Consider the following 23,999-nt stretch of genomic DNA (forward strand, 5'->3'; position numbering starts at 1 on the left):
GGACTCGGGAGTTACCATTCTTATGTTCAGTGCTCGTGTTTCTATCCCCGTTGGAAGGACTCGGGAGTTACCATTCTTATGTTAAGTGCTCGTTTTTCTATTCCCGTTGTAAGGACTCAGGAGTTACCATTCTAATGTTAAGTGCTCCTGTTTTTACCCCCGTTGTAAGGACTCAGGAGCTACCATTCTAATGTTAAGCGCTCGTGTTTTTACCCCCGTTGTAAGGACGCAGGAGTTACCATTCTAATGTTAAGTGCTCTTGTTTCTATCCCCGTTGTAAGGACTCAGGAGTTACCATTCTAATGTTAAGTGCTCGTGTTTTTACCCCCGTTGTAAGGACTCAAGAGTTACCATTCTAATGTTAAGTGCTCCTGTTTTTACCCCCGTTGTAAGGACGCAGGAGTTACCATTCTAATGTTAAGTGCTTGTGTTTCTTTCCCCGTTGTAAGGACTCAGGAGTTACCATTCTAATGTTAAGTGCTCCTGTTTTTACCCCCGTTGTAAGGACGCAGGAGTTACCATTCTAATGTTAAGTGCTTGTGTTTCTTTCCCCGTTGTAAGGACTCAGGAGTTACAATTCTAATGTTAAGTGATCGTGTTTTTACCCCCGTTGTAAGGACTCAGGAGTTACCATTCTAGTGTTAAATGCTCGTGTATTAATCCCCGTTGTAAGGACTCAGGAGTTACCATTCTAATGTTAAGTGCTCGTGTGTTGATCCCCGTTGTAAGGACTCAGGAGTTACTAAAATGGTTTACGTAACTCACACAGTTGATCGCACCTGTCATCACTAGTAAAACCTCTTAATTTATAAATTTTAAAATTTGAAGTTGATGTAATAAGTTTAAACATAAAACAAAATATGTAATCATACATGGATAATCACACGTGGCCTGATCCAACTCATAAAGGGATACAAACCGAATATGGTCTGTTATTGTTTAAACAGCTAATTCTTTAAAATAAAACTGAATTTAAGCCCTTTTTAATGATACAATATAACTCGTCTGAACCAGATAGTGTAAATAGGCCTTGTTTCACAACTGTTGTAAAATAAGTAAAATGTATTGTTATAATATAATATATCGTTAAAATATTGAGTGTCGGATTCGAATCATTTATTAGAAAATCAAAGAATTTAGTGTTCTATTTAACGCCACGTGGTAATGCTCACATTTAACATCCAACCTAACATACGGGTCTGTGTTTCCTTGTGTGCGAGCGTAATATATTTGTATATAGGTGATACACGGATTCCATTGATAACTCAGTTTGTTTGAAGCTGGTTTTGTTTCTTTCAAAAGATGAAAAACATGTGTTCAGAATACCGCACACACACAATTTCTTCAATGTTAAGAAATGTTGCCTGTGTGAACTACATAAAATATAAATGAAAGAGAAATGTAACAAAAAAGTAAATAAATAGATATAGATAAATATCCACTTTATACAAATTTTACAGGTTTTGAATTATATTGGTTCCGTTTATTTTATTTCGAGATACAATATATGAGCGTAACCATGGCCGGTAAAAGCCATCCAATCGGCAAATAGGGCCTTAATGACGTAAAGGCCATCCAATCGACAAATAAGACTTCACTGACGTAAAGAGCCGATAGTGGTTACCAAGTAGACGAAGTGTTACCAAAGCCAAGGAGTATCCGACTAAAACAATGAAATTACATTTAATTAAAATAAAGTACTGAAATAAATTGTATTGATTAAAACAGTTGCTATAATAGTCGACCGTAATGCCACTATGTAGGTGTAAATAGAAAATAACACGTACCTATATTTGTATATTATGGTGGAATGTAAAACTGGGGCATATTCAACATATATATTTTTTTTTTTGGTATTTCATGTACAACATTTGTAGGATGCCCTATTTACTTTACACATAAATTCAATATTTTCCAATAAATGAAGTTCACGTATAGTGATTGTACTTTACAGGGTTGTACCGAGTTGCTTTTGGATTAAAACAGAACTTTCCTATTTTCAACTGGCCTCTACACGAGCTTGCCGCAGTGTATGAGACAATGGAAGGTGTGCCACAAAACTCGTCCCAGCCCGGTCTCGTCTATGGGGACCCCCTGTATAACAACATAAACACGCTCTCTTTGAATGGCACAACCTTTGTTGATATCAATGTGGGAACTCACAACTTTGGTGACCGAGATGACTACACTTTTACATTTTACATGAAAACGAAGAATAGCAATAATGACAACAAGTGCTTGCTAGAGTACCAAAGTAATGGTGGGAGTTCCGGGCTAACCTCGATGAGGATTGCTATATCCGATGACGACTTGGTCATCTCTCGCATCCTAGGCGGGGGTGTGACGGAGCAATTGACCTTTGATGACATGGTAGCTGATAAACACTGGCATCTGTTTTCTGTGGCGTTGGATGTCAGCCAAGGGAAATTATCTGTCAACGTACTTGATGTTGGTAAAAAGGAAATATCTGGATGGCAAACACACCAATTATTTAACACACCTGGATCTCTACGGGTGGGAGGATGCTTTAATGCTGCGTTTCCTTACTTCGTCGGTTCCATCACCTGCCTGTCACTGTTCGAAAAGAAGCTTGGCGATCCAGATTTAAGCAAAGTTGATCAAGCGTGCCAAGAAAGCACATACATCTGCCATGCCTCAACCCGTAAGTATGACAGCGTTTACCGTACATGTGTACTGTGTACATGGGCTGCCTTATTTGTTTCATACAGTAGGAACGTTCGTGGTCTAAATTTCTTAATAACTGCCGTCAAAGATTTAATCTGATAACGTCACCAGCAGAATGTATTATAAACCCTTATTTTGTTCAAAATGTATCAGACAGGATGTACCGCGTGCTGCTAGTGAATCACGTCGTCCTCCAAACATGTCCTTATAACAAGCTTTAAAACGAAAAGTATAAGAATTGTTTTATTACTACCAAATTTTCAGTATTTATTTAAACATATTTTTATTGCCTTGAAAATGACAAAAAGGATTGGGCACAAGTTCTTACAACTTAATTAAGCCCTCTCCTAAAGTTTCAGTATTCAGTATTCTAAGTTTCCATGTTGTATCTAAAAGTAAACTTCTTGTCTGCTAATGAATATACAGTTGACAGTGCTTTTCTAGACAAAATCATTTATTTTACCTGTAACTGAGCAAGATCGGGTTATCTCAGTCGAGGGGTATTATTCTGTAACAAAATCCCAACCGAGACGTAAACTTATAGGTTATAGATTTTATTAATCTTTCATATGCAGAGGAGGGGGATATGTGATAAATAGAGGATTTTAATGAGTGTCCATGTTATATTTTATGTATTGAACGCGTTTAATAAATTCAATATGACATGGACACTCATGTTATATCCTCTATTCATCACATAACATTTATAATTTGAAAAATAACGACTCTATATAGGTAAACACTGAAATACTCCGATCATAGTTTTGTCGTTCCGCGCAGTGCAAATTCGTTACAGACATATATTTATATATTTAAGTAACAGCTATGTATAATTAAAATAATGATTAAAATTTTAAATGTTGTCATTAATTTAAAATCACAGTAAATGTACCATATAATACAGGAAATAGAAGTAGTACCTGTCGTGGCGTAGGAATATGTTCTCACGGTTTTGACCAGTCGCAGTACCTTCAGGTTTTATCACACGTGTTTAATACCATATTTTTAACATGGCCGCATGATATAGTAAAACGTGTCAATTATTTGATTAAAAGTTCTTTCTTTGACAGAAGGGAACAAAGGAATGTTAAAAAATACCAGGAAATATCTGCCTGACACATTTAACGACTATCACGACATTCACGAACAACATTGAATATATCTAGTATTTCCTATCAGAACAACATTACCTATAGGAACAATGAATATATCTAGTATTTCCCATCAGAACAACATTGTTTTGTATTCTGTGTTTGTGTTCATTTTCAGCGGAGTTGACCGCAGTTCTAAATTCACAAACATGTCCTTCAACGATTTCCACCACCCCGTCGCCCCAGCCACCTCCTCTTTATTTCAATACTGCCAGAAACATCGGAAACGAAATCACAGTTAAGAATTATTTGATGACGGCGGATCTCGTGCCTGATCCTAACCTCCGAGCCTACGTCGCCATGTACCCGGATTGCAGTATATTCCAGTGCGGTTCTAGGTGTATGATGGACGACACGTGTAAGTCGTTCAGCCTTGAGGAAATCTCGGAAGGCCTCGGTACATGTCGTATCTATGACGTGAATTTCAACACAGGGCGTGTCGTCCTTTTACAGTCCGCTTACTACGCAAGGCAATGAGGTAGATCAAAAACAAGAGGCACTGAAAATATATAGCATATGTTGTGTTTGTAAGCTTACATTTCATCTAAATGGGACATAACATATGTATGCCGATCAATATCAAACGAAAGACAATAGTATAAGATAAACAATTCAAAACTCCTACGGTCCTATTTCAAATGCTTGTTATTTAATCCATTATGCCACTGTATATTTGTGTTGTTTAACTGGCCGCAGTTCCATCCGGAAGTCGTCCTAGCATTGACTGTGTCAACACAACTTCTTCAAACGAGGTTGAGTGTCGAATGGGCTTGGTTGGGGGTTGCAGTTTCTTTGCTAACACACTTTGTAGACAAAGTGAATATCGTTAGAAACACGACCTAACGGCAGAATAGAAAACTATAATACCCAGCACACATGCATGCATACGCGGATGTGGAGATATTAGTCATGTGTCAGGGCTAGTAGTTAATGACCGTGAATTACTCAAAACATTGCCCTGGTTGATACGTTACTACAAAAAGTTAATTTATTGTATAAATACTAACCTGTATCTCCACACGATAAAGCGTGTTAGAGTGGTAAACTCTATCTAGACAGGGCGCTGTATTAAATGATGTATGCTTTGGTTTTATCTTTGTTTTTTATATTTGTTCTGTTCTTTGTGGCTTGTTACTATGTAGATAATTATAACATGTCTCATAAGCCTAAAACGGTTGGCGTTACAACGGTTTTAACCATGAAGACGTATTTTTACTAATGCCTTTTACAAGTAATGTATATTTTTATCTGTATTTGTTACATGTGTTGTGATGCGTGATATTGAGATAAGATATTGATTGATTAATTGATTCACTATTATTGTATTTGTTTTGTAACTACATATCTGTATTGTTGTTGTGAAATAACATATGTGTTTTCTTTATAGCGTTACTAGATATCCGTGATGATTTATTATTTGTGCCATTGTTTATCTAATTTTTTATATTATAAATATATAAATCAGTCTTTACGTTTACTTCATATTGGTGTATTTGTTTTGGTGTTACTATATGCATTGTATCTGTATTGTGTGATTATGGTGTTTTTTTCATGTTGTGCTGTTATATATTTGATGTTTGGATGTTATCTCTATGTGAAATGTTTGACTTTGCAATGATCAATTCTTTTTGTTGAGGTTTTATCTATATCAAAGCAAAAACTGTTTTTTTCAAAAAAGTTTGTATGAATATACAAAGATAAGGAAAATAAGAAAATGTATTGTATTTTATATAGCATGTTTATATGTTGAATGGGATGTTTGAAAATATAATTATGAGTTTTTTTTGTTTTTTTTTATAATTGCTGTATTTGTATATAGATTCACCTTAGATGGATCACTAATTACAACACTCTGAACACAAGCTACGCATTAGACGTTTTACGCAAGAGTTATATTAACAAACAAGAATTCCACAGAAGTGGATGTGTCGCCTGCTCAGGAAGCTTGGAGATTACGAAGAAATAGATACACTTTTCATTTCAAGAAATAATGTTAAAAGTAAGCAATAATCATAGATTATGTTTTTAGCAATCCCAAGCAAGCACTTTTGGTCAGGAAGCACTGCATGAAGTTTGAGTTTGATCAACCCAAGGAAACTCAAGTTATTCCACGAAAACAGATTTTCTATATATAGGAACAGTGACCTTGACCTTTGACCTTCGGACATGAAAATCAATCCCAATCAAACACTTTTTGTAAAGAAGCACTGCATAAAGTGTGAGTTTGATCGGCCCTGGGATATTCAAGTTATCGCACGAAACCAGATTTTTTTTATAGTAACAGTGGCCTTGACCTTCGACCTTCGGACCTGAAAAGCAAGCACAAGCAAGCACTGTTGGTAAGGAAGCACTGCATGAAGTTTGAGGTTGATCAACCCAAGGAAACTCAAGTTATTCCACGAAAACAGATTTTCTATATATAGGAACAGTGACCTTGTCCTTTGACCTTCGGATCTGAAAAGCAATCCCAAGCAAGCACTTTTGGTAAGAAAGCACTGCATGGAGTTTGAGTTTGATCGGTCCAAGGAAACTCAAGTTATCGCACGAAACAGACTTTCTATTTGTAGTAACAGTGGCCTTGACCTGGGACCTTCGGACATGAAAATCAATCCCAATCAAACACTTTTTGTAAAGAAGCACTGCATAAAGTGTGAGTTTGATCGGCCCTGGGATATTCAAGTTATCGCACGAAAACAGATTTTTTTTATAGTAACAGTGGCCTTGACCTTCGACCTTCGGACCTGAAAAGCAAGCACAAGCAAGAACTTTTGGTAAGGAAGCACTGCATGAAGTTTGAGCTTGATCAACCCAAGGAAACTCAAGTTATTCCACGAAAACAGATTTTCTATATATAGGAACAGTGACCTTGACCTTTGACCTTCGGATCTGAAAAGCAATCCCAAGCAAGCACTTTTAGTAAAGAAGCACTGTATGAAGTTTGAGTTTGATCGGCCCAAGGAAACTCAAGTTATTCCGCGAAAACCTCTGTGTGGACGACGCCGCCGACGCCGACGCCGACATAGCAATACCTATGTGTCACCAGCTTTTCGCAGGCGACACAAAAACGACGTGAAAATAATGCTCTGACGAAAACTGTATACACAATAAAAATACACCGTAACGTCAACATAAGTTCATAATATATCAATTATAGTTTATCATAGCGTTAACACAATTTATCACATACCTGTTAAATCTTGTTATAGTAATTCAAGCAATTTTCAGACCATGAAATCAAACGTTCTGTATTGCACATGTGCAATACGGAATTTTGTATTTACCTACTAGCCGGAACTACTTTTTATGGGAATCCCCTTGTCATGGCGAACTGAAAAGTTCCCGATATTTGAAAAAATATCAAAGTTTATAAAATCTTTGTATCGATCTCTACCAAATACAGAAGGTATGCGATAAAAGCAAGACCACACATTTGTGTTTTTCTAACGAATTTAGAAAGTACGAGTTTATTGGGCGGACGTATGTATATGCACTCGTGCGCTACGCGCACTCGTGAATATATTCGTCCTCCCAATAAAGTCGTGGTTTCTCATTCGTTAGAAAAACACAAGTGTGTGGTCTTGCATATATATCATAGCGTCAATATATAAAATTATACTTTATCATAGCGTTAACACAATATATCATAGCTTCAACATATAAAATTATACTTTATCATAGCGTTAACACAATATATCATAGCGCCAACATGTAAAATTATACTTCATCATAGCGTTAACACAATACATTATAGCGTCAACATATAAAGTATAGTTTATCATAGCGTCAACACAATATATAATAGCGGTTTGTTCTCATTTCTCCCACTTTTTTCTGATCAAAGGAATTATATAAACACTAGAAAATAATAGAGGTGTCATTATAGTCTGTTCTGGTATAGTACAGGTAGATTATTGACCTGTATTTACCTGTTCAGCAATAGGAAATACTGTGTTAGTTATAGGAATATTTAACAAATATATTTCCTGATTTTCGTAAAATTTACTGGAATTATGAATAAATATATACAAGATTCCAGTTATTACTTAATAAAAACACATCAAAATACGTTAACTGAAAACCTGCTTTTATTAATTTCATAAAATTAATTTTATACATTTTTACTATACATTTACCTGTATGTTATATATATATTTCATAAAATAGAGAACTAAATTTAGCAAGCAATTTATGACAAATATAATCAGTAAAGACAGAGATCATGTATTACATTATTAAATATGCAAAAACAGATGCAAAGCTGGGATAAAAATAAATAAAACAAAATTAATTACATGTACACATGGAATACTTATCACTGGTTGATCAAATCAATCATATTCATAAAATGCACACATGCACAAAGATACATGATATAAAACTAATATAATAGCACTAACGTCACGCTACCACAATTGGTACAATTTTGACAGTTTTTTAGTGATCTTTAAAAATTCAGATCTTGTATCTGGAATGTTTCTTGATTCTTGACAAAGACTACCTATGGTGGTTCATTTTCAGGAAAAGATTTATATCTAAGTAATTTATTTTTGAAAATAGAACGCTAAACTCGGAGTGAGATTTCGTCCGTTTTTCGGCCGTAAATAGTACCCAAATTGGTACACCATATCACAGGCAATGGAAATTGTTTTTATTTCTACAAGTTGATGTGCCAATTACAACAAAATACATTGCTTTTATAGATACCATACTGAACTATAATTGTATATATTCACTTTTATATTATCCGAATATAAGGACCAGAAATCAACATTTAAACATGCTTATATTTAACCCCTTGAAAATCCTCCAAAATTTCGTCGACTTACGTCGTTTTTACTGGTTTTCTGATATGTTTACTTTGAAGTCATCGTGAACTCTTAAAATGTTCCTGAAAACAAAACTATTCGGCAGAAATGCTGATAAATATCTATTTTGTTATACTGTCAAAGGAAAATGCTCAAATTTAATTTTAAAGTACTATTCGAACAATTTTCTGACCGTGTACCAATTTGGGTAGTGTACCAATTGTGGTAGCGTGACGTTAACTTACTAAAGGTGAAATATTGGAAAGTCCATAAAAAGCTCTGATAATGAAAAGTCCATAATTTTAAGAAATTCTACCAAAGCACCAAATAAAAATTCCAAAACAAGCACATTTATCACAATGTCACTATAAATGCAAACAAGAGGCCAAGGGGGCCTGTATCGCTCACCTGGTTATTTAAGCAATCATGGCACAATATTTACATTTGCTCTGTAATGCCAATTTGTAACCACTTCAGACATGCAGGGTAAGAACTTGGAAGCGTTACTATGGAGACTTTATAATTCATAAAAAATTAAGGTTGTTACTATTACTAGCACATTAGTTGGGTTGGAGATAAAAAGTATGTGATGGCTGTTCATTTGTCGAATTGTCTATATAAACAATACCAAACTTTACCCCCTCCCCAAAGGCAAACGAGGGACCTTGGGGACATGAAAATCAGAAAGTATATAAACCACTCGAAAGCCTATACAACTATGAGTAGTATTTGATACTAGCATTTCTGGAACTGCAGAAGAAGGTTTTTGAAATTCGCCTCTTTTTTCACCCCAAACCCAGCCCCTAGGGGGTCAGGGTCACAAAAAGTATACCAGCATACCTTCATCCCCTAACAAGTATTTCTGTCAAATATGAGCAAACTCCGTTCAAAACATTGGAAGATATGGCCTATTATGTCTATTTCATATATAAACTATACTAAATTTCACCCCCTCCTCAGGGGAAAAGGGGGGCCCTGAGAGACATGAAAATCACAAATTTTATAAACCACCCAAATGCCTTTACAGCTATGGGTAGTATTTGATCCTGGCATTTTTTTAATAGAGAAGAAGATTTTTTAATTTTTCCCAAAGTATTTCTGTCAAATATGAGCATACTCCGTTCAAAACATTGGAAGATATGGCCTATTATGTCTATTTCATATATAAACTATACTAAATTTCACCCCCTCCTCAGGGGAAAAGGGGGGCCCTGAGAGACATGAAAATCACAAATTTTATAAACCACCCAAATGCCTTTACAGCTATGGGTAGTATTTGATTCTAGCATTTTTATAACTAAAGAAGAAGATTTTTAACCCCACCCCCCCAAAACTTTTCGGCCCCTTACTCAGCCCCCTAGGAGGACAGGCTCACAAAAAAAATATCCTATTAAATATATAAAATAAATAAAATATTTGTGGATTTCACGTTACTGTTTTGTATAGATCTAGCTGATGAAAAAGGTATATAATATGAAAAAAATGTCTAAAAATTATGAAAATAGACTATATCTAAGCTACATGTATATGACAGTACTGTATATATGATACAGGTAATGTGGGAGAACACAGGTAAAAACCAGGTAAAATATATATGAAACAGACTATAACTGCTATCACAACATTAATGCCTCTATGTTTTTTTTATAAAAAGTGGGAGAAAGGAGAACACACCATAATAGCGTCGACACAGACAAATAATAACATTATCAATTATGGACTTATGTTGAGGTCAGTATCACTTTCTTATATCCATATAGTCATAATTATCATCTCAGATGTTAAATTATGTTTTTATCCTTAAATAGGATGAAAAGTATTGAAAAGTACGGCATTTAGCAGCGAGCATTTGTAACGTTACAATTGAAATTACGGTGACGTCATCACATCAAGTGAACATTGAATTGATGTTTCTGGAAACAGAAATAATTGATATCACAAAAAACTCCATGTGATAATGATCCAACCAATAGGGGGTGGAAAACTGAGTCGTATAATATATCATAATAAAACCGCATAAGGTAATAATATATAGCGGCGACACCTGAAATGATAACCTACCATCAACTCACAATATAAACTATAAAAGCATCATCATAATGTATCAAAGCATCATCAATTTTTTTATAATAACACATAGCGTCATAACACAAAATAAAAATGACACATAGTGTCCACACACAAAATAATTATAACACATAGCGTCAATACACAAAATAATATTAACACATATCGTCAACAAAACACACAAAAATAACACATAGCGTCAACACACAAGATAAAAATAACACATAGCGTCAACACACAAGATAAAAATAACACATAGCGTCAACACACAAGATAAAAATAACACGTAGCGTCAACACACAAAATAATAATAACACAAAGCGTCAACACATTTTGTTCGTAGCGTTAACACATAAAATAATAATGATCATATTTACAAAATAATAATAATCATAACGTCAACTTACAAAATAATACTACCTCATAGCGTCAACATATGAACTAATAATACATAGATGGGGATAAAATAATATTTGGCTATATCCCTCATCCACATCCTTCAACATCCAAATTGGCACAAAATGCCAATACTTGGCACAAAATGCCAATACTTGGCACATATCGAGTATGACATTTATACTTGGCACATATCGAGCATGACATTTATACTTGGCACATATCGAGTATGACATTTATACTTGGCACACTTAATTCAAAAAGACAAATCAACATTGCATAATCTTAAGTTGTATTAAACCAGGAAACACACGTCACATGCATGGTACCAGAAGCGTCCTGATTCATGGTCATTCAAAAGAGTTGATGAATTGCAAGGAATTGAAAATAATAATATGACCAGAAGCCACTAACCCTATGATCACGTAAAAGTACAAGCTAAGTATAACACAAAAATACAATTCGTGTATTCAAATACACCACCACAAGTGCAGGGCCAGAGACCACTTACCCCATGATCCTGCACATGCAGGGGCCAATTTCATATGTAAGTATATATATACAGTTTCATACATAACGTTATGTATATATATATATATATAACGTTATGTATGAAACTGTATATATAAATATACATAACGTTATGTATATATATATACAGTTTCATACATAACGTTATGTATATATATATATATATACAATTTCATACATAACGTTCTAAAATGCAGGACTAGAGTCCACCAAATTCAAAATCCTGTACCTCATACCGCAGCCTTAGTAAGTAAACCTGACGAAAATCGTAAATAAGAGGTACGTACATGACCAGAAGCCTCTAACCCAATAGTCATTCAAACACTATTGAAGACCAGAACAGTGCACACATATGCATGCCCCCTATATAGATATCATATAAAGGAACTCGAATGTACTTTTTGAAAGCCCAAGACTTCCTTTTACACATAGTTTGGATTTCACTCCCTTAGATACCTTTCATGGCGGCAGTGGTCGTCGTTCCAATTATGAAACTATGTGATTTGTACTCGTGTAAGTTAACTTCAGCCCACTTGGGAGCAGCTGGTTGAAACAACTTCTGGAGAGGGCAGATCCATCCATGAAGGAAAACAGAGGCTGGTAATAATTTTATGTTTTCTTTTAGTCAAATAATTCTGGACAGCCGATACCGGAAAGTATATCGGCCGTATTTGCTGAAACCACATGTGTAGTAGATTGACCTAGATGGTGTTTTAAATGAGGGAATATTATTTGAAGGGACTGAACTGACCCCTCAGACACCACACCACGATGACATGCTCACGTTACAAAGCATGCTGGTGTTGTGTATGCACGGAAGGCTAGCAGGAGCATTGCCTTACATAAACTATGAAAATGAGAAGAGGAAACCGTGTCGAGTGAATCCACTAACTTTTGCAAGATATCTAGAATAATGGGCAATCGAGTATCCGCCGAACGTTTCAGTTGACAAAGAATGATAATACACTATTAAGCAGAAGACGAGCTGTGTCTTTTAAATGACACGAGATGACACGGGATGAGCGTGCCTTCCTTGTCCATATGTGGCGCTCCCTGAAAGAACTCTTTCATCTGCAAACGAGAAAGCTGATCCACAGCCAGCCCTAATGTAAAACTCTAGAACAAGTACCGCTTGAAACAAAATATTGTATTTCAGTACACTAACCATAACACGACGCATTAGTCTCACAATGACCTGCTCTTTTGAGGTATGTTTGTTGATAATGTGTACAACAGCCATATTGTCACAGAAGAACTGAATACGTTTATTCTCCAACAATGCATGCCAAATATCTACTGCTATCACAATTGGAAGCAATTGCTTAGCTGTAATATGATATCTAAGCAACACTGAAGCGGAAACCATAAGAGAACCATTGTGTACCCATACAACCGCCCATACCCAGATTGCTAGCAACGGCGAACACTTGCAATGAATCATCACTGCTCATCCGTTCAATCAAATCAATCAAACGTGTTAAAACGTTCGACCTGCAACCTCTGCTGCATACGCAACATTCAATAAACCTATAAAAGACTGTAGTTCGTACAGTTTTTTTACCTTTTTGCGACACGACATAGCATGTAGTTCTGTTCTTATTTTTTCTAGTTTGTCTAGAGGAAGTCTAATTTCCATAGCTAGAGAGTCAAGCTCTAAACACACAAAATAAGTCAAAACAGTTTTAGAATGGACAGTTTTTTCCTCATTAATAGGTTATCCCAAAGATTAAGCTACCTCATAAAAAGCAAACAAAGCATGTTTACATTCTGTCGTTTGCGGGCAGCCTACAAACAGGAAATCGTCCAAATATGAACACAGCCTTTGATCCCTAATGTCTCGCATAATATCCAAATGAATGGAAGAACTAAATGTCTCGAACAGTTGACAGGAGTAAGATTCAATGGGTAATGTGCGGTCAAAATCAAATTGGTCATTAATTTTGAATCCGAGCAGGTCGTAATCGTATGGGGTGAATAGGGTTAATTTTGTAAGCATGTTCTATAGCCGTCTTAGCCACCAAAGAACCCTTGCCATACTGTAGAAATAGCTTTGTGGCGTAATCAATTATCTGATACGATACTGACTTATATTTTGATGGAATGCCGTCATTTATGGAGCTGCCGGATTGATATGAAAAATGATGTTTAGCCCTATATTTCGTCCGACCCCTTTTTAGGGACTGAGCTTAAGGGAGATAACTGTAGGTTGGGCATAGGTAACTCATCAAATAGACCCACTACCCTACCTGATGCCACCTCTTTGTCTATCTTGAACTGAAGCACACCCGTGCTATCTCTGGCCGATTTCAAATTTGAACATGACGGATGTTCCCGCCTGACTGTATATGGAATTGCAAACCATCGCGAAAACCTCTTACCTACAAATTCTCTATCTGCATTCCCTTTTAGAAATGGTTCCAACTTATTTCCATCAATTGGAGTAGGAACAGAACATGGGTGCATTTCTGTCCTCGTTTGACTTTGAGGTGTTATGAACGGGTTGCGATTTATTAGGCTGGTTTTTTTTTCAGGAATTGTGGCTAGGGTAGATTTAGGATTTGGGTATTTCGACCTGTCTTGGGATCCCCCACACCACTCACAGATATGGGGGTATGTGCACGACTGTTCCCGTTGACAATTACAGTTGTTGCTGTTGAAGCTGTGACAGTACAGTCGCTTTTGCTGTTTTTAACAGGGCGTTTCTGGCCTGAGCTGGAGCGAAAGGGCTGACCTTGTTTCCCTCGAAATTTATTTACCGATAGTGAAAAACAAATCAATGTATATGAAAGAACAGTGACGACTGTTTCCCGTTAGCATATTTACGAATGAGAGTTCTATTTGTACTGTGGTAGTAATTTCATTTATCACGTATATAGCACTTTATACCACCCACCGGTAGCGTGATTAATTCATTATCTTGGTTTGTCTGAATGAGAATATCAAGGACGAAGTTGAGAACGACTTGAGAACAACTCTCGATTTATTCAGTTGCTCGCGATAAGAAAATTCTGAAAACCTTGTGTGATAGACCATTTATCATCTTTATATTGTTGTGAGAACAATTTTCTCATCGCGAGCACGTGGATGAAATCGAGAGACCACCGCAGGTGGACTCGAGATTTTAACCACGTGCAAGCGCGTTTGAAAGCACAGTGTGATAATCTATAAACACTATCCGACATCAATGCACTTGAAATGTAATGGTAGGTTTTGACTGTTTAATAGTTTTTACTGTTTCATCGATTTACAATGATGGAGGAGGGACGTTTGATGTAACTTATCGATTTGTTATCGGTGAAGTTAAAGTGTCATTGAATAAACGCTTTAGTGATAACGAAAATCAAACGAGATATATATAAGCACACAAGCTTATTTCCATTTTCAACAGTACTGTGGTAGTTTAACAGGTACAGACGTCTACTTTCAAGAGCCAGTTCGTCACAACTAGAAAGACGTTGATCTGAGACACTCCTTAGCTGATACTGGTCATTAGGCTTAATGGAAAACAAGTTTCCATTCAATAGCGTTAATAGTAATCCATTAATTATCGAACCTATCCAATGACTGCAATTTGTCACGTATGTGATGTTTGCTACGTGTGCACATGTTAACTTCAGCATTGTCACTGTCTAAGGTTCCGGTTACACGACTTGTGCATCAAACTTTTCCAATGACCTCATTAGAAATAGATACCAAACATCGATTTGGATCGACGGGTCATTAACACAGCTCTCATGGTACCACTCCACATCATAAGTCACGTAGTATCGCTCTTACAACAGAAGCAGTATGATGGAATTATACTACATCAAAATTCTACTTATTGGTGTCATCGGTGGCGTTTGGAACGGTATGTGAATGTTAATATTCCATTACTATGTAATTTGTCGTTAAAATACCGAAATATCATATATAAAAGATCTGTTTTTGTTATAGTTTTATTTCTCAAAACAGTAAAATTATCGTTGCATTAAACTTATTCACTTTGTGCCAATTATGATGAAAAACTGTATCCAATTTTCCATGATTAGACTCCCTATTTATCATTTCCTTGAAAGGAATGATATCAACCTTTCATCATTGGAGCGATGGTATCATTCAGCCACCATCGGCAGAATTATAGCTATATATCATCCTCCATGGGTGAAAAGAAATAATCCCCATGTCAAGGGAGGTTAAGTATCATTCCATCACCATATAAATGGTTACATTCCACTTCCATGGTAGGGATGATATTATTCCATGATGGGATGACATCTAATCCAGCGACAAGGAAGGACTGACTTTATTTCCTCTATATGGCCGATACGGCATCATTCCACTGTTCTGTGAGTGATGATAACGTTCATTCAAACATTTTGGGTGAGATGGAATTCATAAACGCTTATAGTAAGGATAAATATATTCCTCTGCTATAAGAAAGATGGTGTTACTCTACCGCTGCAATCAGGATGGCGTTATTCTACCGCAAAAGTAAGGGTGACATTTCTACCGGCAAAGTAAGGGTAACATTTCTACCGCCAGAGTAAGGGTGATATATCTACCGCCAAAGTAAAGGGTGACATTTCTATCGCCAAAGTAAGGGTAACATTTCTACCGCCAAAGTAAGGGTAACATTTCTACCGGCAAAGTAAGGGTGATATTTGTACCGGCAAAGTAAGGGTAACATTTGTACCGCCAAAGTAAGGGTAACATTTCTACCGGCAAAGTAAAGGTGACATTTCTACCGCTAAAGTAGGGGTGACGCACTACCGCCTTAGGATGGATGACTTATGCAGGAAATGGTGGTATCACATTATTCAAGAGAAAGACATAGATGGTTCCAAAATTATGTAAAACTCATTAGCGGTCTGGAATGATTTATCCGTAAATGACAACAGCTTTTATATCCTGCTTCGCTATATCGACGCTCAGTTTTTCTGGAATGTTTTTTTCTTCTATAGAATTTTATGTCTGATAATTACTTGCCTAGAGAGCATGTTTATCTTAAAGTCTGTGAGAAGAGGTAAAATGCAATTTAGAGTGATATAATTACAGATTTAGCACTGGAACTTATGAAATGATATAAGGGGAAATGATACAGATCCCAGCAATAAACAGAGTACACGTTATGCCTCTGATCTGTGATGGGCAGGGGAGCATGTTTGCATTATTCTGTAAGAAAACTTGTTGGAAATATTTTTTAGTTCAGACTAACGTAAGAAAGTGGCGGCATCCATAAAGTTACTGCTTCGAGTTCCATATCCGTGTTCTAAAGCATATCAGAGACTATTGTTATATGCTTATCTGCTACAGTTCCTTCGGAATTGAATGAGGCGAAGTGTCATATTTGCCCTATAGCATGCTTCGAGATTCAATAGATTTCCCCACAACATAAAATGCCAGATAACGCAGATCTTATGAAGCACTTTATCCTCACTTAGGGACATTACTACAGCCAATTCCGACCATCGTATTATAAATGAAGTAATTTCATCGCTTGAGGGTAGATGAACGTATTCGATGCTATTTATCATTCTACTTTTAAGGCGCGGATCGGTACAACACTACAGAATTGACCCAATAATTTAACTGCTATAAAAAATGAAAACATTCCAGGACTATTGGAGGGAGGCAATCATTTCACTGTTAGAGGAAGGATGATTCCGGCTTCTGTTGGAGAGCAGATATAATCATTCCGTAGATAAAGGGTTTAGATTAAATCATTTCACTGTTAGAGGAAGGATAACTCTTCCTCTGTTGGAGAGCAGATACAATCATTCCGTAGATAAAGGGTTTAGATAAAATCAATGCATCACAAGGGGAAACTTAATTTGATGGTTGTGCAACGAAACTTTATATGAAATAATATGCACGTACGGCATGCACTTCGTTATAATGAAAAATTAATAAAACTTTTAGCAAGTGAAGTATAAAACTCCATCATTCTGATAAAATTAATTACAGTATTTTCGTATTATCATTCAAAGTTGCCAATTTTCCGTTCAGATGCAAATGAAGCGATGATTGCAGACGTGCTTTTTTGATGTTTTATAGGTACAAATATACGTTATGTACACTACTACACAATCGAAAGCAATGATTTGGGCAGATGATTGAGTAGCCATTTCATAACTGGGCACTTACTCGTTGACAAGAATGACCTTACTGCAGTATGTTGTTAAATATTACGACCTTTCACCCGCGCTTTTCGTAGTAACAATTAAATTTCCTGTTTTTCATGCTTTATAGATGTAATATTTACAGTGTACTTTGATAGTCACATAGTTATCCTTGTCACATCAAGTAGAGGTATCCCGTCTTTATCACAGTCACCCACGGCGGCCAAATAATCATCAAAATACATGTATAATGACGCGACTAAGTCAATTAATATTTTTTTAAATGGGGCCACTTTGGTTAACTCTATCCATATTTATACATGGAACTATACTAAATATTGGTGAGAGTTGACTTAACACAAAAGACTGCTTAAGACTGTGTGGAATAGTCAAACATCGGACCAATTACATTAAAAACAGCCATCATTGACGGGCGGAATTTAGTCTAGCAGGTCACGTGATAAGAAGATAACTCCAGCTGAATACGAGGAAATTTATGCATCGATTCTATTATCTATCATCATCTCATTACCTGTCCAACACAAACAACAATTCGTTAAACATACAGACATTTTACAGAAACTGTCTCTCCCATTTAACACCACTCATATCAAATACTTTAGTGGAAAAATGAACTCGTAAAATCATATCGGTGTATTATATAATATAATATTCTGCCATACTCTTTAAAATACATCTTGGTTGTTTCAAGGAAAACCGCTCAATATTCTTTTTCTTTTAAATTGTCCTATTCTTTTTTATGATTATTTCAGTGTGTGGAATACAAGACACGGCATTTGAACTGCCCATAAGTGATGACGTACTGAATGTGTTTAAGTCCGAAACGATCGCAACTGAATCCACAACAACAACCACTAAACCGACAACTACAACCACCACCGATACACCGACAACTACATCAGTAGCATCTGAATCGAAACCTAAAACAGAAGTAGATAGTGACTCACGGGATGTGATTGATTCCAAACCAGAAATCAATAAACCCAAACCGACAACAACGACCTACGACAAAACAAAAACTGAACAGAAAATATCCTCGACAACCGAACCGACAAGTACTTCAACAAGAAATAGTGACACACAAATAGAAGTTGATTCAAAAACCAGTGCCACTGAACCAACAACTACGACAACAACAACTGAAACGACAACGAAGACAACAACAACTGAACCAACAACGACGACAACAACAACTGAACCAACAACGACGATAACATCAACGGAACCAACAGCGACGATAACAACAACCGAACCGACAACAGCGATAACAACAACCGAACCGACAACAGCGATAACAACAACTGAACCGGCAACGAAGACAACAACAACTGAACCAACAACGAGGATAACATCAACTGAACCGACAACGATGATAACAACAACTGAACCGACAACGACAACAAAAACAACTGAACCGACAACTACGATAACAACAACTGAACCGACAACGACGACAACAACATCTGAACCAACAACGACGATAACATCAACTGATCCGACAACGACGATAACAACAACTGCACCAACAACAGCGATAACAACAACTGAACCAACAACTACGATAACAACAACTGAACCGACAACGCCGACAACAACAACTGAACCAACAACGCCGACAACAACAACTGAACCAACAACGACGACAACAACAACTGACCCGGCAACGACGACAACAACATCAACTGAACCAACAACGACGTTAACATCAACTGAACCGACAACGACGACAACAACATCAACTGAACCAACACCGACGGTAACATCAACTGAACCAACAGCGACGATAACAACAACTGACCAGACAACAGCGATAACAACAACTGAACCAACAACTACGATAACAACTACTGAACCGACAACGACGACAACAACATCTGAACCAACAACGACGATAACATCAACGGAACCAACAGCGACGATAACAACAACCGAACCGACAACGACGACAACAACAACTAAACCGGCAACGACGACAACAACATCAACTGAACCAACAACGACGGTAACATCAACTGAACCAACAGCGACGATAACAACAACTGAACCGACAACAGCGATAACAACAACTGAACCGACAACGACGACAACAACAACTGAACCGACAACGACGACAACAACAACTGAACAAACAAAGACGATAACATCAACTGAACCAACAACGACGATAACATCAACTGAACCAACAACGACGATAACAACAACTGAACCAACAACTACGATAACAACTACTGAACCGACAACGACGACAACAACAACTGAACAAACAAAGACGATAACATCAACTGAACCAACAACGACGATAACATCAACTGAACCGGCAACGACGATAACAACAACTGAACCAACAACAGCGATAACAACAACTGAACCGGCAACGACGATAACAACAACTGAACCGACAACGACGACAACAACAACTGAACCGGCAACGACGACAACAACATCAAATGAACCAACAACTACGATAACAACAACTGAACCGACAACGACGATAACAACAACTGAACCGACAACGACGACAACAACAACTGAACCGGCAACGACGACAACAACATCAACTGAACCAACAACGACGATAACAACAACTGAACCAATAACGACGACAACAACAACTGAACCGACAACGACGACAACAACATCAACTGAACCAACAACGACGGTAACAACAACTGAACCGACAACGACAACAACAACAACTGAACCGACAACTACCACAACAACCACTGAACCAACGACGACGATAACAGTCATTGAATCAACAACAGCGACAACATCAACTCAACCGACAACTACCACAACAACCAATGAATCAACAACGGCGACAACAACCACTGAACCAACGACGACGATAACAGTCACTGAATCAACAACAGCGACAACATCAACTGAACCGACAACTACGACGACAACAACAACTGAACCGACAACGACGACAACAACAACTGAACCGGCAACGACGACAACAACATCAACTGAACCAACAACAAGGATAACAACAACTAAAGCAACAACTACGATAACATCAACTGAACCAACAACGACGATAACAACAACTGAACCGGCAACGACGACAACAACATCAACTGAACCAACAACGACGATAACAACAACTAAACCAACAACTACGATAACATCAACTGAACCAACAACGACGGTAACAACAACTGAACCGACAACGCCGATAACAGCCACTGAACCAACAACAGCGACAACATCAACTCAACCAACAACCACGACAACAACAACATCAACAGAACCAACAACGACAAGAACAACAACTGAACCGGCAAAGACGATAACAACAACTGAACCGGCAGCGACGACAACAACATAAACTGAACCAACAACAGCGACAACATCAACTCAACCAACAACGACAAGAACAACAACTGAACCGGCAGCGACGACAACAACATAAACTGAACCAACAACAAGGAAAACAACAACTAAAGCACCAACTACGATAACATCAACGGAACCAACAACTACCACAACAACAACTGAAGCGACAACGACGACAAAAACAACTGAACCGACAACTACGACGACAACAACAACAGAACCAACAACACCGATAACAACAACTGGACCAACAACGACGATACCAACAACTAAACCAACAACGACGAGAACAACAACTAAACCAACAACAACGAAAACAACAACTGAACCGCCAACTACCACAACAACCACTGAACCAACGACGACGATAACAGTCACTGAATCAACAACAGCGACAGCATCAACTGAACCGACAACGACGATAACAGCCACTGAATCAACAACAGCGACAACATCAACTCAACCGACAACTACCACAACAACCACTGAACCAACGACGACGATAACAGCCACTGAATCAACAACAGCGACAGCATCAACTGAACCGACAACTACGATAACATCAACTGAACCGGCAACGACGACAACAACAACACATCCGGCAACAACGACAACAACATCAACTGAACCAACAACGACGACAACAACAACTGAACCGACAACGACGATAACAGCGACTGAATTAACAACAGCGACAACATCAACTGAACCGACAACGACGATAACCAATGAACCGACATCTACCACACCTACCACGGAACTGACAACTACCACAACAACCACTGAACCGACTTCTACGACAACCACAACTGAACCAACAATAACGACAACCACAACTGAACCGACAATAACGACAACTTTCACTGAAAGCACAAATACATCAATCACTGAATCAGCAACCATAATTCAGCAAACAACCAACGTCTTATCAACTGACATTTTATGTAACAAAAACGGATTATTTTCGAGAGAAGGCGTCGGCGTTACAATAAATGCTACGCCAAAAGGACTCCACAACGTCACTGGAGTGTTCCGGTGTGCTGGTATTTGTGGTAGAGACTCTAGCTGTAAATCCTTCACTTTTTCTGCACTTCACCAATGTTCACTGTTTCGTGAACAGATGTTGTCAAGTTTTTACCAAAGCGATATAAACACAAATTATTATGTTCTCGTATAGGAACATTAAGAGCAATAAATAAATACTCTTTATCTATGGCCCTGATGAAAAGTGACCTGGGAATTTGTGAACTAGAAACCTTCACTCTTGTGGAATATAACATAATAAACGTTCACTCTTGTGGAATATAACATAATAAACGTTCACTGTTGTGGAATATAGCATAATAAGCTTTCATGTTTGGACGTTTGTAGATGTATTTCAAGTTGATAATTTTCGTGGATTTGGGAGAGGTTACATGAGGAGTGCGATACAGACAAAAACGTTGTTTTGTTTATATTGAGGACATTGTACCGTGTGCCACAATGATTTGTCTCCCGTTCGAGGCTAACATACTTAGTTCGCAGAGGTATAAAATGTCGTTTATGTGCCATTTTAACTTTTATATGATGCATGTGTTGTCTTTAAACTTAAAATCTAAGGGATTTATATTGATACAGCAAGAAACAGAGGGAATAACAGAAAGATATATTTCTGTTAAAAAATACTGCTAAACAATGTACTAGCTGATATATTTACATCAGCCGCTACGCGATATCACATTGTGTTCCTTGTGCGTTTAAGGGCCTATTGATCTATTCGTTTATTTTGTTTATTTGTTGTTACATTGGCGTAACTTCATTTCCAGCTTGCCATGAATTTGCCCCGGATGAATGTACATAAACACAATGAACATATTTAATGTCGGCTTAGAGATGGTGTTTGAGGCCTTGTTTCTATTTCGGGCAATATAATTTTACTGTGTATATATATAACAAAAACAATTAATTTAATTTTAATATAAATAAATTAAATGAATTATTTTCCCTTCAAAAGCGTTTTTCAACAAAATCAAAACTAAATGGTTTTATTACATATATGTTTCTTTTCTTTTAATTAATCTGAAATAATCATAGCGTAGCAGTATGATAATCATAGCGTAGCAGTATAATAATCATAGCGTAGCAGTATAATAATAAATTCACTGTATCCGTTAACAAGTTAATAGAATCAATTTATCATAGTGATCTAAAACATGTTTTCGCTTTCCGAATTAAGCTATGGACAATTGCATATCACTGTAAAAGCAAACACTGGTTATGTCAAACACACGTCTACGCATGACTGCTGTTGTCGTTTGATAGGATTATCACTACACAGAAATACATCTTAAGCACTTTATCGAAAACATATCAACTATTTATCCGTTGTAACGGTTGAAATGGGTTTACCGATGCTGGTGGCGTATGGTTCTAATTGAAGTTGTCAATAACGCAAATATTGCACTTCAAAAGTACCGATCGCGTCAAGCACTCGTTTAACATGGAATCTCTAAGTGGTAGGTGATGTCGGAACGTCCCCCACTGACCAAGGATAAAGGGGTTACAGTCGGACGATGAATAAATGTAAATTAGTCTGCAACGAATAAGAACGGACGACCAACACGCGTAAAATACGTTATGACATTGTCATACTGTAATCGCATGTTTGGTTAGAGATCACGGTTATAAGGACTGGAGCTTCGTACAGTAACTGTCATGTTAAAGTGGGAGAAGGATCAGCTTGCCATCAAACAGCGCAGTATGGAGAAGATTGACTGAAGAATGGTTACGTTGGTTGTACTTCTATTTAACTGGAATGTTGGTAAGCAAGATATTCAAATTTTAATACTTTTATAAACATTTTATTTCCAAATAATTTGTTTGTCAATATACTGCGAAATATATCGAACAGGTCCGAGATA

At 37.1% G+C, this 23,999-nt stretch overlaps 1 protein-coding gene across 1 annotated transcript; it reads left to right on the plus strand.

The window, feature by feature from the left end:
- Positions 1-1,519: 1,519 nt before the first annotated feature.
- LOC110446346 (mucin-2-like) lies at positions 1,520-23,856 on the plus strand. Its single transcript, XM_021491460.1, has 6 exons — positions 1,520-1,526; positions 1,955-2,662; positions 3,955-4,233; positions 18,510-21,002; positions 21,237-21,700; positions 23,803-23,856. The coding sequence occupies exons 1-6, from the start codon at positions 1,520-1,522 to the stop codon at positions 23,854-23,856; spliced, it is 4,005 nt and encodes a 1,334-aa protein (XP_021347135.1).
- Positions 23,857-23,999: the final 143 nt, after the last annotated feature.

This window comes from Mizuhopecten yessoensis, unplaced genomic scaffold (genome assembly GCF_002113885.1).
Source record: "Mizuhopecten yessoensis strain PY_sf001 unplaced genomic scaffold, ASM211388v2 scaffold2671, whole genome shotgun sequence".
Classification (NCBI taxonomy): Eukaryota; Metazoa; Mollusca; class Bivalvia; order Pectinida; family Pectinidae; genus Mizuhopecten; species Mizuhopecten yessoensis.